Source organism: Scaptodrosophila lebanonensis, unplaced genomic scaffold (assembly GCF_003285725.1).
Source record: "Scaptodrosophila lebanonensis strain 11010-0011.00,11010-0021.00 unplaced genomic scaffold, SlebRS2 tig00000393-arrow-arrow-pilon, whole genome shotgun sequence".
NCBI lineage: Eukaryota > Metazoa > Arthropoda > Insecta > Diptera > Drosophilidae > Scaptodrosophila > Scaptodrosophila lebanonensis.
Window position 1 is genome coordinate 1 of NW_022060670.1, and position 13,348 is coordinate 13,348.

At 42.6% G+C, this 13,348-nt stretch overlaps 1 protein-coding gene across 1 annotated transcript; it reads left to right on the forward strand.

Annotated features, from left to right (window-relative positions):
- Positions 1 to 3: 3 nt before the first annotated feature.
- LOC115630246 (ankyrin repeat domain-containing protein 50-like) lies at positions 4 to 6,258 on the forward strand (the record flags this gene model as incomplete). The annotated part of the gene is made up of 7 exons (XM_030526789.1): positions 4 to 1,436; positions 1,473 to 3,033; positions 3,096 to 4,554; positions 4,625 to 4,930; positions 4,998 to 5,314; positions 5,720 to 5,933; positions 6,002 to 6,258. Coding segments are annotated over 7 exons (5,547 nt in total), but the record flags the coding sequence as incomplete, so codon positions are not given.
- Positions 6,259 to 13,348: the final 7,090 nt, after the last annotated feature.

The window sequence follows — 13,348 nt, forward strand, 5'->3', positions numbered from 1 at the left end:
CCCAATCAGCAGTTAGAGGATCGAAGAATACTGAACTTTCTCAAGGATACATCACAGCTGCACAAAAAGCTGGAAGTAAGTGGCGGACGCGATTGCCCCAATGCCAGCTTTTCGAATCTGGCGCGTGAAGAACACTTTGCGAATCTGGTGCACCAAAACTTTCCTCTAGAACTGGCCCAAGCAAATGGAGGGGACAATGGCTTAATTACTGCCAATAGCTCAGCCCCCGAGGAGGATGGTATAGAATGCTTGGGTGCCGTTGGTAAATCCCAGCCAGCTGCAGCAGATACCGATGAAAATTTGGAGGCTATGATGCAGCGAAAGTTGTCGCTAGACAAGGAAGTAAATGGTCTTGTGGTACCTTTGGAGCAACCTTTGCAGGCAAGCAATCGGATTGTAAGTCCGGTTTACATTCATCGCGAGTGGGTGCTAAAAAAAATTGCGCTCTGCCTGGAGCAACGCACAGCTGGAAAAAAGGCAATGCCGGGACTCCTAGGAGCTGCTAAAGGTGAGGCGCTGGGCGCCAGTGGTAGCAGCTATGTCTCGGCACGTGCCAAAGCAGCCGCCATTTCGACGTCCAGCTACAATGGTTGCTTGGTAATGGGATCAAACGGCTCTGGCAAGACCTCTATATGCCAGGCTATTATGAAAGGAAATTCCGGCACAAAAGGCATACTGAATCGAAAACTGCTGGCGTGCTATCTTATAGAATCCCAGAATCCCGAATGTCACAGCCTATCACTCTTCATACGCAAGGTTGTGCTGCAGTTGCTAAGCCATGCGTCGCTGATTAACAAGGATGAGAGCCAGAAAATCATCGATGAGGGCTTCTCATTTTTGCAGGAAGAGGTGCAGCAACAGGAGTCTAAGCTGGACGAGGCCATGCACAATATAACGCTGGCCGAGAATGCAGAGGATCTTCTAATCGAAGAGCTAAAGCGGGGTGCCAGCGAATTGGATACGAAAGAGCTCGATAATTTTCAAGCTAGACGCACGTCGACATCCAACAAGCAAAAGTCTAGTCTAACACGACAGCAATCGGAGCCGGCGCCAGCAGCAACCGTAGAGGAGTCGGTAGAGAATTTGGATAAGGCTAACAACTATGGAACGCATCCACCCAAGCGCGGGCATAAGGAGCGTGAAGAGCAGGACAAGGATAAGGGTAGTGAGAAGGAGCAGAAACAGGCTCTGGAAAAAGAAACACCCTCACAATCGGCTAAGAGTAGTCCAAGTGGCAAATCCAAATCCAAAATTCCTGTCAAAAGAGGACGCAGCAGCGGTCTATCTTTCCCGGCCAAGGTGATCACTACGACCGCAATTACTTCCAATGGTCAAGCTATACAGCAGGGCGGCGGCGAGGATATTGCCGAAATGGTTAGTGAACAGCTTAAAAGCGAAATAGAAGCGGCCATCAATGAAGATGAAGACAAAGAAGCGTGCGAAGAAAAGCACAAGACGGACGAGGCTACAAGCGAAATGGCAACGAAAGACAATGAAGATCAACCCGAGGCTGATAAAGATTTTGCCGAGAAACAAACATCGAATGAAGAGGAAGCAAAGAAGGAGGCTATAGGTAACAACGAATCACAGGAGGATACCGAACTAAGTTTGGAAAAACCCATTCCCCGGGAGACACAGGCCCTTAGCTCACCCAAGCACGATGCCTTACCGCCAACGCCTGGCCAGAAACCACGCATCCATACCAATACCCTTCCCCCGCCTTTGCCGAAGACAAAAAGTTGTCGCACTGTCATCGCTGATGGCTATTATGAGCTATTGCTTTCGAACCCTGAGATACTACAATGCTTAAGTGTTGATAACATTGAGAAAAATACAGACGAGTGCTTCAAGAAGACTCTCCTATTTCCATTGCTGGAGCTAACACCACCAAAGACAGCCCTTCTCCTACTGATCGATTCCATAGACGAAAACTACATAAACGAGGGAAACTTAATAACGACATTAAAGGGTGGACGTGGTACAGCCACCAACCACAAGAGTCGCAACGTTGCCGAACTACTCTCCAATCACATTCACCTCTTTCCCAAGTGGCTTTTCCTGGTCTGCACCACCAAGAAGCAAACCAAACAGATTACCAAAATGTTTACTGGCTTTAAAAAGATCACGCTGGATGATCTGCGTAAGTCTCATGTGGTTAAGGATGTGCAGGAGTACATTATAAATCGACTAAACTCAGACTTTAAGGACAGCATCATGCTGACCAAGGAGATCATTGAGTCATTGCATCAACTCTACATTAAATCCAACGGTTCTATTCTTTATTTGGAGAAGGTGCTGAATGGCATCAAAGAGAACTTCTTTAGCTTCCGCGAAATTAAACTAATTCCATGCACCCTTAATGGACTGTACCTTTACATTTGTCAGAAGTCCTTTAACAAGAAGCAGTACATGAAAATACGACCTGTGCTCAATATCCTTCTTGCCTCCTCTGGTTACGTAGACAAGCTGTTTCTCTTCAACTGCTTACGCACCCATAACTATACCATTGACTGTGCAGAGTTCGAAAAACGACTCCAGTTAATGCGCAACATCCTTGCATATGACTCTAACGCTCAGCGTTTGAAGATCTTTCACAATTCCTTCTCCGACTGGCTGGTGGATGTAAAATTTGCCACAAAGAAGTTCATTTGTGATGTCAATGAGGGGCATGTTATGATCTCTATGTACTATTTGCTTGTGGCAGATACACTCTGCGCCAACAGCGTACGGCGTTTTTTGAACAGTCGCAATGTGGACCTGGACTTGATACTTATTCTGCTGGAATCGCGCGTTAATCTCAGCGACTGTTTCTACACAAATCACTTGAATTGTTGTGCTTCGTGTGAGCACGATTTTAAGTATGACCCCAACTTTCTGGCAAAGACCCGATCGATGGTTGAAAAGTTTTTAACCAATGACTTGAGCGATGAGTTTTCGCAGTTCTTGTACGACTTTTTTAAACCTAGCTTACCTACTGACGCGAAGACACTGAAGCTGCTTATTGAGACGGGCATCAACAATGCTGAGACCCAAGTAAGTGGAATTTACGAATACTAAGCTCACAAACATTTATTAATCGTTGTCATATTTTACAGAATTCGTGCGAATCGTCACTTATGTCACCGGAACTATCGGACAAGTCGCAGAACATTGATTTTGAACTTGCTGACTTGCTGCTCTCCAGTGAGAAATCGTGCATTCTGGAAACTCAACGCGCCACTAGTCCCTTGGAGAAGAGTGAGCCACATCATGAAAGTCAAGATGAAAATGCTTCGAGTACACTTCATCAGCTATCCGACTCCAATCACATTGAACTTCACAAGGGCAAGGCACTCATCCACATCCTGGCCAACGATGGCAATCATCAGCTGCTAGAGCGCGCGCTGAACGTCTGCAAGAGTCCCATCGATTTAGAGATCGAGGATTATAATGGACAGACAGCACTTAACATAGCCGCTCGCAATGGTCATTTGGAGATTGTTAAGCTTTTACTAAGTTTTGCGCAACCCTGTAACGATGGCACGGGACGCATGAAACGTGTCGATGTTAATCATGCCGATAGGGATGGATGGACTCCTTTACGCTCGGCTTCCTGGGGTGGTCATACGGAGGTAGTTAAGTTGCTTATCGCGCAACCCGCGTGCAAGATAGATCTTGCCGACAAGGAAGGACGCACAGCGTTACGAGCAGCTGCGTGGAGTGGCCACGAAGATATACTTAAAATACTTATCGAGTCGGGCGCCGATGTAAATTCGGTAGACCGACAAGGTCGCACCTCGCTCATTGCTGCTTCCTACATGGGACATTACGATATTGTTGAGATTCTGCTTGATAATGGCGCAAATGTGAATCACGGTGCAGACCCCGATCTGGCCGATTTCATGGGTCGTACGCCACTCTGGGCTGCGTGTACGGCTGGCCATGCCAACGTTGTGAAGCTACTGTTGTTCTGGGGCTGCGGCATCGACTGCATGGACTCCGAGGGGCGCACAGTACTGAGCATTGCTGCCGCGCAGGGAAATGTAGAAACAGTTCGTCAATTGCTGGATCGCGGCCTCGATGAGACCCATCGAGACAATGCAGGCTGGACGCCACTGCACTATGCTGCTTTCGAAGGTTTCCATGAGGTGTGCGTGCAGTTGCTGGAGTCAGGGGCCAAGATAGACGAGTGCGACAACGAGGGCCAGACGGCTCTACATCTAGCTGCCCAAGAGGGTCGACTGCGTTGTGTGCAGGTGCTGCTCGACATACACTCGACATTTGTGGATCAAAAGGCGCACGATGGTAAGACAGCCTTCCGATTGGCCTGTCTCGAAGGTCATCTGGAGACAGTAGAGTTTCTGCTCAAGTTTTGTTGCGATGTGAACTCGAAAGATGCGGACTCGCGCACTACCCTCTACATATTAGCTCTAGAGAACAAGCTGGATATTGTAAAGTACCTGCTGGACATGACTAATGTGGATGTTAATATACCGGACAGCTCGGGACGCACGACTTTGCATGTGGCTGCCTGGCAAGGACATGTCGACATGGTCAATTTGCTCATCACTCTGGGTAAGACTGAAGACTTTACGATTATTAAATTATACTTCAGCTTTTTGACGAGACATTTTATTAATTATAGGCAATGCAGACGTCAATTCCATGGATCTGGAGGCACGTACGCCTTTGCACTCATGCGCCTGGCAGGGCAACCATGATGTCATGAATATTCTACTCTACTTTGGTACGGTTGCCGATCATGCCTGCAAGCAAGGTGCTACTGCGCTCGGCATTTCCGCACAAGAGGGTCATGAGAAGTGTGTTATCGCGCTGCTTCAGTATGGAGCCAATCCCTACAAGTCCGACCATTGCGGTCGTACGCCCATCAAGCTGGCCGCTAAGTCGAGTCGCACCAGCATCCTTAAGATCTTCGAAAACTATACCAAAAGTAAGCTCCACAAATTGCGCCGTTTCTCGCTTCGGTATTAATCGCTCGGCTTTTCCACCCCTTCTAGATGAAGCTAATAATCCCATCGAATCGAAATTCCATCCCTGCATGTTGCGCTCACCTGACCAGCCACCCGCTTTACCCTTGCACCAAAACCTCGCACTGCAACCCGTGCCGTATCCGGCTCATGCCTCTGCCTCATCCGTTTGCTCGGCGGCCACCACAGCCACCGTACACAACGGCAACAATCTGCAGGCTCTCAACGCGTCCACCTCGACGCACAGCTCCAACAACTTCTACCAAAACACCATGCAATCGGATGCGAGCAGCTTGCATAAACGCAAGAGCGTCATTTCTAGTCAATCGACGGGCAGCAGCAATGATGTAAGTTCTTATTTACTGCCTCCACCTTTTCATCATTATTGCTTCCGATCTTACCTTTTAGTTTTAATCGGGGCTAAATAAATGGAAAAGACAATTCTTTTAAATTGATAGAATAGAATAGAATAAAATGTAAACACAAGCGGTCCATCACAGTCGAACTTTTGGATGCTGTCAGTAACAATGCACTTTTAATGCGAGAAAAAATTATTTTTTTTTATTGTTCAAAGCTAAATTGAGAAGAAACTTAGAAGAATAACGTTTTCATTTCAAAATATGTATATAGCCTCAGCTTTTACTTATTTTAACTTATTAGTGAGACATTCGCTAGGGACAACCGTGTCGCTTATTCATTTCGTCACTCATTAACACTGCATCAACTTCTCACTTTGCCATTTTCACATGCAGCAAGCGCCCCTCACCTTCACACAGCAATTGCAGCGTCAAAGCAAACTCAGCTCACGCAATAATCCCTTCGTGCAGAACGCACCGATGGTCAGCTCGAAGCATGGAGGCGCTGCATCCTCAACGTCGGCAGCATCAACATCGGGCCACAAGTCAGGAGGAGTCTCACATCAGCGTCACTCCCAAGTATTGCCCGATCTCAGCGAACATCAGTTGGGTGAGTTTTTAAATGTCATGTTCTTGGGCGATTCCAACACCTAAAACAACCGAATTTCTCCCTTGCAGCGAGCAACATGACGAACGATGCGGATTTGTATGACATGGAGTGCATGTCGCCGCTCTATGCTACGCCCACGCACTCGCCTAGCAGCGAGTTGAGCTCGCCAGGTCAGCTGCCGGCACTGAATGCCTTTGTGGATGATGAGAGGGCGGGTGCAAGTGGCGGCAAGCCTGCCTTGCCCGATAATCATTTTGCACGCGACATTCACATGCGCATTATCCTGGGAAACTTGAAGGAGAACCAGCCCAGTTCATCCAGGTAGGTCGATATTTCAGATATTTCATGTTTGAATCTCATGTCAGATTGATTAGCGATGATTGTTGTTTGTTTCATTCATGATTCTGAAAAAAAGAAACCATTTAAACTGACCGCTCTATCGTAAGTACTATTGATATACATATATACAGTCGGCTCTCGTTAATTAAAACCTGCGATAATTCGAACCTATCTATAATTCAAAGTTATCACGAGCTCCCTCGAAAATCTCTTTATATTTCGGACTATATCAATACATTTTTATGCACTTGGTAATTCGAACGATAAAATCATTGCTATATAGTATAACAAAACGACGCGTTAATTCAAACTCATCGGCGTGCAGTACTCGACAATTCAAAGTTGCATAGAGAAAGAGGCGGTAAGTACATTTTGCGACAAGTTCAAACTTGTATCAACGTTCAGGTGCTAGTCCCGCCCGTCGCACCGCACTTCATACCACCAAGCAGACCCAAAAATCGACTTCTGCATATCTAACGGTCACCGCTCAAGATCCATCCCGTTAACTGTTTTTATACCCTGTACCCGTAGGGTAAAAAGGGTATATTAGGTTTATGCAAAGTATGTAACATACAGAAGGAAGCATCTCCGACCCCATAAAGTATATATATTCTTGATCAGCATGACGAGAGAAATCGATCTAGACATGTCCGTCCGTCTGTCCGTCCGTCTGTCCGTTTGGATGAACGCGAGGATCTCAGAAACTATAAAAGCTAGACTAACCAAAGTTGGCATCCAGATTCTCCTAGATCCGAGTAAGGACGAGTTTATTTATTTTTTTTAATTTTCCCCCCCTTCCCCCGCTGCAGAATGTCGTCAATAGCGTCCACATTTCAAATGCTACATAAACCAAACTTTGCACACATAATTTATTAATAAATATCTACTGTTGTTTAAAATTTTATTTAATTCTGTCGATTCTAAGAAAAGTTATTTGCGAAACAAATTCTCGCCAGTACAACCCCCACAAACTGCACCAACAAGTTCGCTCTTCTTCTTCCTCTTTTTGCTGCTGCTATGGGCGCATATAACTCAGTGACGGAAGTTTACCTGGGTACAGGGTATTACACTGTCGGGCTTGCTCGACTGTAGCGTTCTCTCTTGTTAATACAGCTCTTACAACATCGTGCTTCCCAAATAAGTGGAAATTTGGAAAAATTATCCCTATCCCGAAGGGAGGAGATGATTTTAGGCCAATTTCAATCTTGCCTTTCCTATCAAAAGCACTAGAACATCTAATGACGTACCAAATGACCAACTATATGATAGGAAATTCACTCTTGAACGACAAACAATCGGGCTTTAGGAAGAATAGGAGCTGTACCACCTCTTTAATAAAAATCATTGATGACATTCGCACGCAAATGGACAACAGTATGGTAACCTTCTTGACCTTTCTTGACTACTCCAAAGCATTTGATACCGCAAATCATTCCATACTATGTACTAAATTAAAAAGACTATATAATTTCTCTGACACTGCAATAAACTTAGTCCAGTCGTATCTGTCCAATCGCCACCAAGCAGTTGTCACTTCGGATTGTTGTTCGTCTTTTTTGTTAATTAAACGTGGAGTCCCCCAGGGATCTGTGCTAGGCCCATTTCTGTTTTCCATCTATGTAAATGACCTTCCATGTTGTGTGTCAAACTTTGAGTTACATATGTATGCAGATGATGTCCAAATGTATGTGAGTCGTCCTTTAAGTAGAATTGTTGAATGTGTTAGTGCCTGTAATGACGATATTTGTGAGATACATAAATGGGCGAGGTTAAATGGATTGGAAGTAAACCCGAAAAAGTCAAAATGTTTAGTGATATACAAAAAGAAAGTAAATACACTCAATTTAGAGAAACTGAGGCTAAATAATGAGCATATCGAATACGTAGAGCGGGTAACCAACTTAGGTATAACTATGAACGAAACACTATCTTGGAATGATCATGTAAACAAAACAGTTGGAAAGCTTTATAGTTCGCTAAGGCATCTGTCTTTGACGCAGCATTTCCTTCCAGTTAAACTCAAGCTCCTAATTGCTAAGACTTACTTGACACCCTCATTATTCTATGGTATTGAAATCTTCGCGAACTGTGATGCTGTAAGCCTGAATAAAATAAAAGTAGCCTTTAATAGTATAGCGCGATTCATTTTTGACATTAGAAGTAGACAACCCATAACGGCGTACGCAAACAAGATATAAAATCTGACCCTCAACTCCTGGATAAAACTGAGAACTTTAATTTTCTTACACAGAATTATAGCACGCAGAGAACCGAGTTATTTATATGAAAAAATCACCTTATCCAGGTCGAGAAGAACAAATAATTTAGTCTGCATAAGATATAAACTAGCCAGCTCGGTAAGGCACTTTTTTATACACGCTGTTCGGCTGTGGAACGATCTTCCACATATCCTGAAGACAATTACCAGCGAGACGCACTTTAGACTTAAAACTCAAGCACACTTGAAATAGTACTTCTAAATTCTCTTCAACACACAAAACGAAACAACTTTAGAAATTATTAATTTAAGTAAACTATTATTATTATTAAACCTGTAATTAAATTAACAATTAACTGAATGAAATCGAAAAGAATATGTAATGACTAGCGTAATAACTAAAAAGTAATCTCGTACTTGTAACGCTAGGATAAGTTAATAAATAAATAAATAAATAAATCCCCCCACTTCCCCGCAATTCGTGTTTTTATACTCTGTACATAAAATGTACAAGAGTATATTAGGTTTGCGGGAGCTGAAAATGTAACAGGCAGAAGGAGGCGTGGCAGACCCCACAAAGTATATATATTCTTGATCAGCATGAACACCGTATGAACACCTGGATCTCAGAGACTATAAGAGGTAGAGACACCAAACTTTGCACAAAGATGCCTTATGTATGTACGCTGTGCAAGTTTGTTTTATTTTTTTGGTTCCCCCCACACTTCCCCTCTATTGGGGTTTTCCCGATTTTCCATTCGTATAATCGTATAAACCTATCTCTCGGAGACTATAAAACCTACGGGCACCCAGGTGCCTTATGTGAATACGCAGAAAATGTGTATTTTGGAATTTCCCTCCCTCCCCCATCTCCCATACAAATCGTAGCTCCCGTAATTCTTAGAATTTCGAACTAAAATGCCCCCAGTTAGTAATTATGTGTGCGTATGCCAAGTTTCATCATGATAGACCGATTTAACAAGAAGTTATAGCCATAAATATATTTGCTGCTCAAGCGCTGCCCGCGGCTGTTGTTGATGCTGGTGCTTTGGTTGACCGCGAACATGCTTACACAGACACGAATAGACGCGCATACACATACATACACTCACACTCATGCAATTATACACCCTTTACGTGAGTTCGAATACCAAAAGAGGTAACATCGATCAACAAATTTTTTTTAATTCTCTTACTTTTTATACCCTGTACCCAAAGGGTACAAGGGTATATTAGTTTTGTGCGAGTACACATGGAACACACAGAAGGAGGCTTGGTAGACCCCACAAAGTATATATATTCTTGACAGCATGACAAGCCGAGTCGATATAGCCATGTCCGTCTGTCCGTCTGTCTGTCCGTCTGTCTGTCTGTCTGTATGAACGCAAGGATCTCCGAAAGTATAAGAGCTAGAATAACCAAACTTGGTATACAGATTCTCCTGAGACCGAGAAAGGACGAGTTTGTTCATTTTTTCTGATCCACCCCCCCACTCCCCCCTATTAACGATTTTCTATAACTCCCGTAATTCTTGGAATTTTGAAATAAAATTTGGTAGTCACATTTGGTTAGTGATTATATATCCGTATACCAAGTTTCATTATGATAGAATGATCGGAAAGAAAGTTATAGCCATATAACCAGGCCCAATGCACACATACATACATATGTACAAGTACACAAACACGCATAAGGCACGATTCTGATGTAAATGTAAATGTATGTATGCGTGCATGGAATATTTTATATTTAATTAGTTAATATTTAGTTAACTAATTAAATTAATTTAGTTAATTAATTAAATTAAATTAAATTAATTAAATTAATTATTGTACATAGATGTACAGAGTATTTCAAAGTCGGGACAGCCGACTTTAGCTTATCCACTTGATTTGAAAAACTGGGCAAGCTTTGAATGTACGGATACAATATGTGAGTCTATCAGTAGGCCAACAGCTGGACAGGTTCTGCAGAAGACAATGCGCTTTGAACTGGAAAATATTGTCATACATCAGCGGGCACAACCAAGCGACAATGGACAATCAACCAGCGCTTGAGCCATAGGCCATCATTATTGCCGAACGGAAATTAGCCAAGAATCATAAAATGGTTGACTATAAAAAATATTTTCTTCTTTAGTTAGCATAACGACCATTCGTCAAATTGAGCTTCGATTCCAACTCCAGCGCCAGACTGACAAATTTGCTACCTAAACTTCCGCTTACCCAACCTGCATCAAGTGCATTTACCTAAAAATAGTGTAGGGTTGTGCAAAATATGCAACGCCCATCTGTCTGGATTAACATCATACATTGACATTGAGACTTTAATCCCCACCATTACAGAGCTCCGACAATACTCTCCACAACTCCAAAGCTACATTGATTAAACTTTGCGTAGTTAATATGTAGTTGTCTTTTGTTTTAAACAATTTTACGCCCACAAACTGCAGCAGGGAGTTCGGTCTACTATTGTGCGGCGGAAGTTTCTTTGGGTATAGGATATTTCCACGATTATAGAATTTTCCCTTGTTTCTATTATTATTTATCAGCCTTTGCTGGATTACTCATTTTTTATACCCTGTACCCAAAGGGTACAAGGGTATATTAGTTTTGTGCGAGTGCACATGGAACACACAGAAGGAGGCTTGGTAGACCCCACAAAGTATATATATTCTTGATCAGCATGACAAGCCGAATCGATATAGCCATGTCCGTCTGTCCATCTGTCTGTCTGTATGAACGCAAGGATCTCCGAAAGTATAAGAGCTAGAATAACCAAACTTGGTATACAGGTTCTCCTGAGCCCGAGAAAGGACGAGTTTGTTCATTTTTTCTGATGCACCTCCACTTCCCCGCTATTCGCGATTTTCTATAACTCCAGTTAGTGATTATATATCCGTATCCCAAGTTTTATTATGATAAAAACAAGATAGAACGCTACAGTCGAGCAAGCCCGACAGTAAAATAGCCTGTACTCTCCACAAAAAGGAAAAATTAAAAAAAAAAAAATTAAAAAAAAATTAAATTATTAAAAAAAATGAATGAATGAATTAATTAAAATAATTAATTAAATTAAATTATAACACATGTTTATGTTCAGTTTAAACAGCATACATTTACATCACGTACCTATGCGTGTTTATATGCGTGTATGTATGCAGCACAAAGTTGAACAAAAGCAGCAACAACAACAACAGCTGCGGGCAGCGCTGCCGACAGAGCTGCAGGCAGCGCATGAGCAGCGATTTTACTTATGGCTATAACTTTCTTCAGAATTGACCTATCATGATGAAATTTGGCACACGGACACATTAGTACTAACTGAATGTACCTACCAAAATTGAATTTTAAATTCCGAGAATTACGGAAGTTATAAGAAAAAATACGAATTGCGGGGGAGTGGGGGGGTGTATCAGAAAAAATAAATAAACTCGTTCTGCCTAGGGCTTATAGGAACCTTGATACCAATTTTGGTTATCCTAGCTCTTGTACTTACTGATATCCTTGCGCTCATACAGACAGACGGTCAGACGGACATGGCTATATCGACTCGTCTTCTCATCCTGATCAAGAATATATATACTTTGTGGGGTCTGCCACGCCTCCTTCTGTGTGTTACATACATGCGCACAAAACTAGTATAGCCTTTCACCCTTTGGGTACAGGCTATAATTATAGCCATAACCAAGCTCTGTCCGCAGCTGTATTTGTTGTTGCTTTGACATAATTATGTAATGCACACATACATATGTACTATATATTTATATTTAATTGAATTAATTAATTACATTTTTATACTCTGTACATGAAATTAACAGCATGACGAGACGAGTCGATCTAGCCCTGTCTGTCTGTCTGTCCGTCCGTATGAACACCTGGATCTCAGGGACTATAAGAGATAGAGGCACCAAATTTTGCACAAAGATGCCTTATGTGTGTACGCTATACCCCCACTTCCCAACTATGGGGGTTTTCCCGATTTTCCGTTCGTATAATCGCCTATATATCGGAGACTATAAGACATAGGAACACCAAATTTGAGTCCAAGATGCCTTATATGAATACGCAGAAAATGTGTATTTTGGAATTTCCCTCCCTTCCCCCTCTCCACCGCAAATCGTAACTCCCGTAATTCTTGGAATTTCTAACTAAAATTTGCAAATGCCCCCGGTTATTATGTGTCCGTATGCCAAGTTTCACTATGATGGACCGATTTAACAAGAAGTTATAGCCATAAATATATTTGCTACTGCAGCGCTGCCCGCGGCTGTTGTTGATGTTGCTGTTTGGTTGACTGCTAACATGTTTACACAGCCACGGATAGATGCGCATAGGCATATATACACTCACACAGACGCAATTGCTATGTAAATGTGCAATTATACACCCTTTAAATGAGTTCGAATACCGAGAGAGGTAAACTCGATCATAATTTTTATACCCTGTACCCGTAGGGTAAAAAGGGTATATTAGGTTTGTGCAAAGTATATAACATAAAGTCCATATATTCTGAATTAGCATGAGAGAAATCGATCTAGACATGTCCGTCCGTCCGTCTGAATGAACGCAAGGATCTCAGAAACTATAAAAGCTATATAATAACCAAAGGTGGCATGAAGATTCTCTTCCACTCCGAGAAAGGACGAGCTTATTTTATTTTTTTGAATTTTCCCTCCCTTCCCCCGCTTAAGAATTTCGACAATACCGTCCACATTTCAAAAGTTACACCAACCAAACCTTGCACATATAATTCATACACAATACAATACAATGAAGTTATTGCGTTTTAAGTGTCATTATGTTTGTGTTATCGGTGCGAAAATGAGCTTCGAACAAAGAGCCAACATTAAATTTTG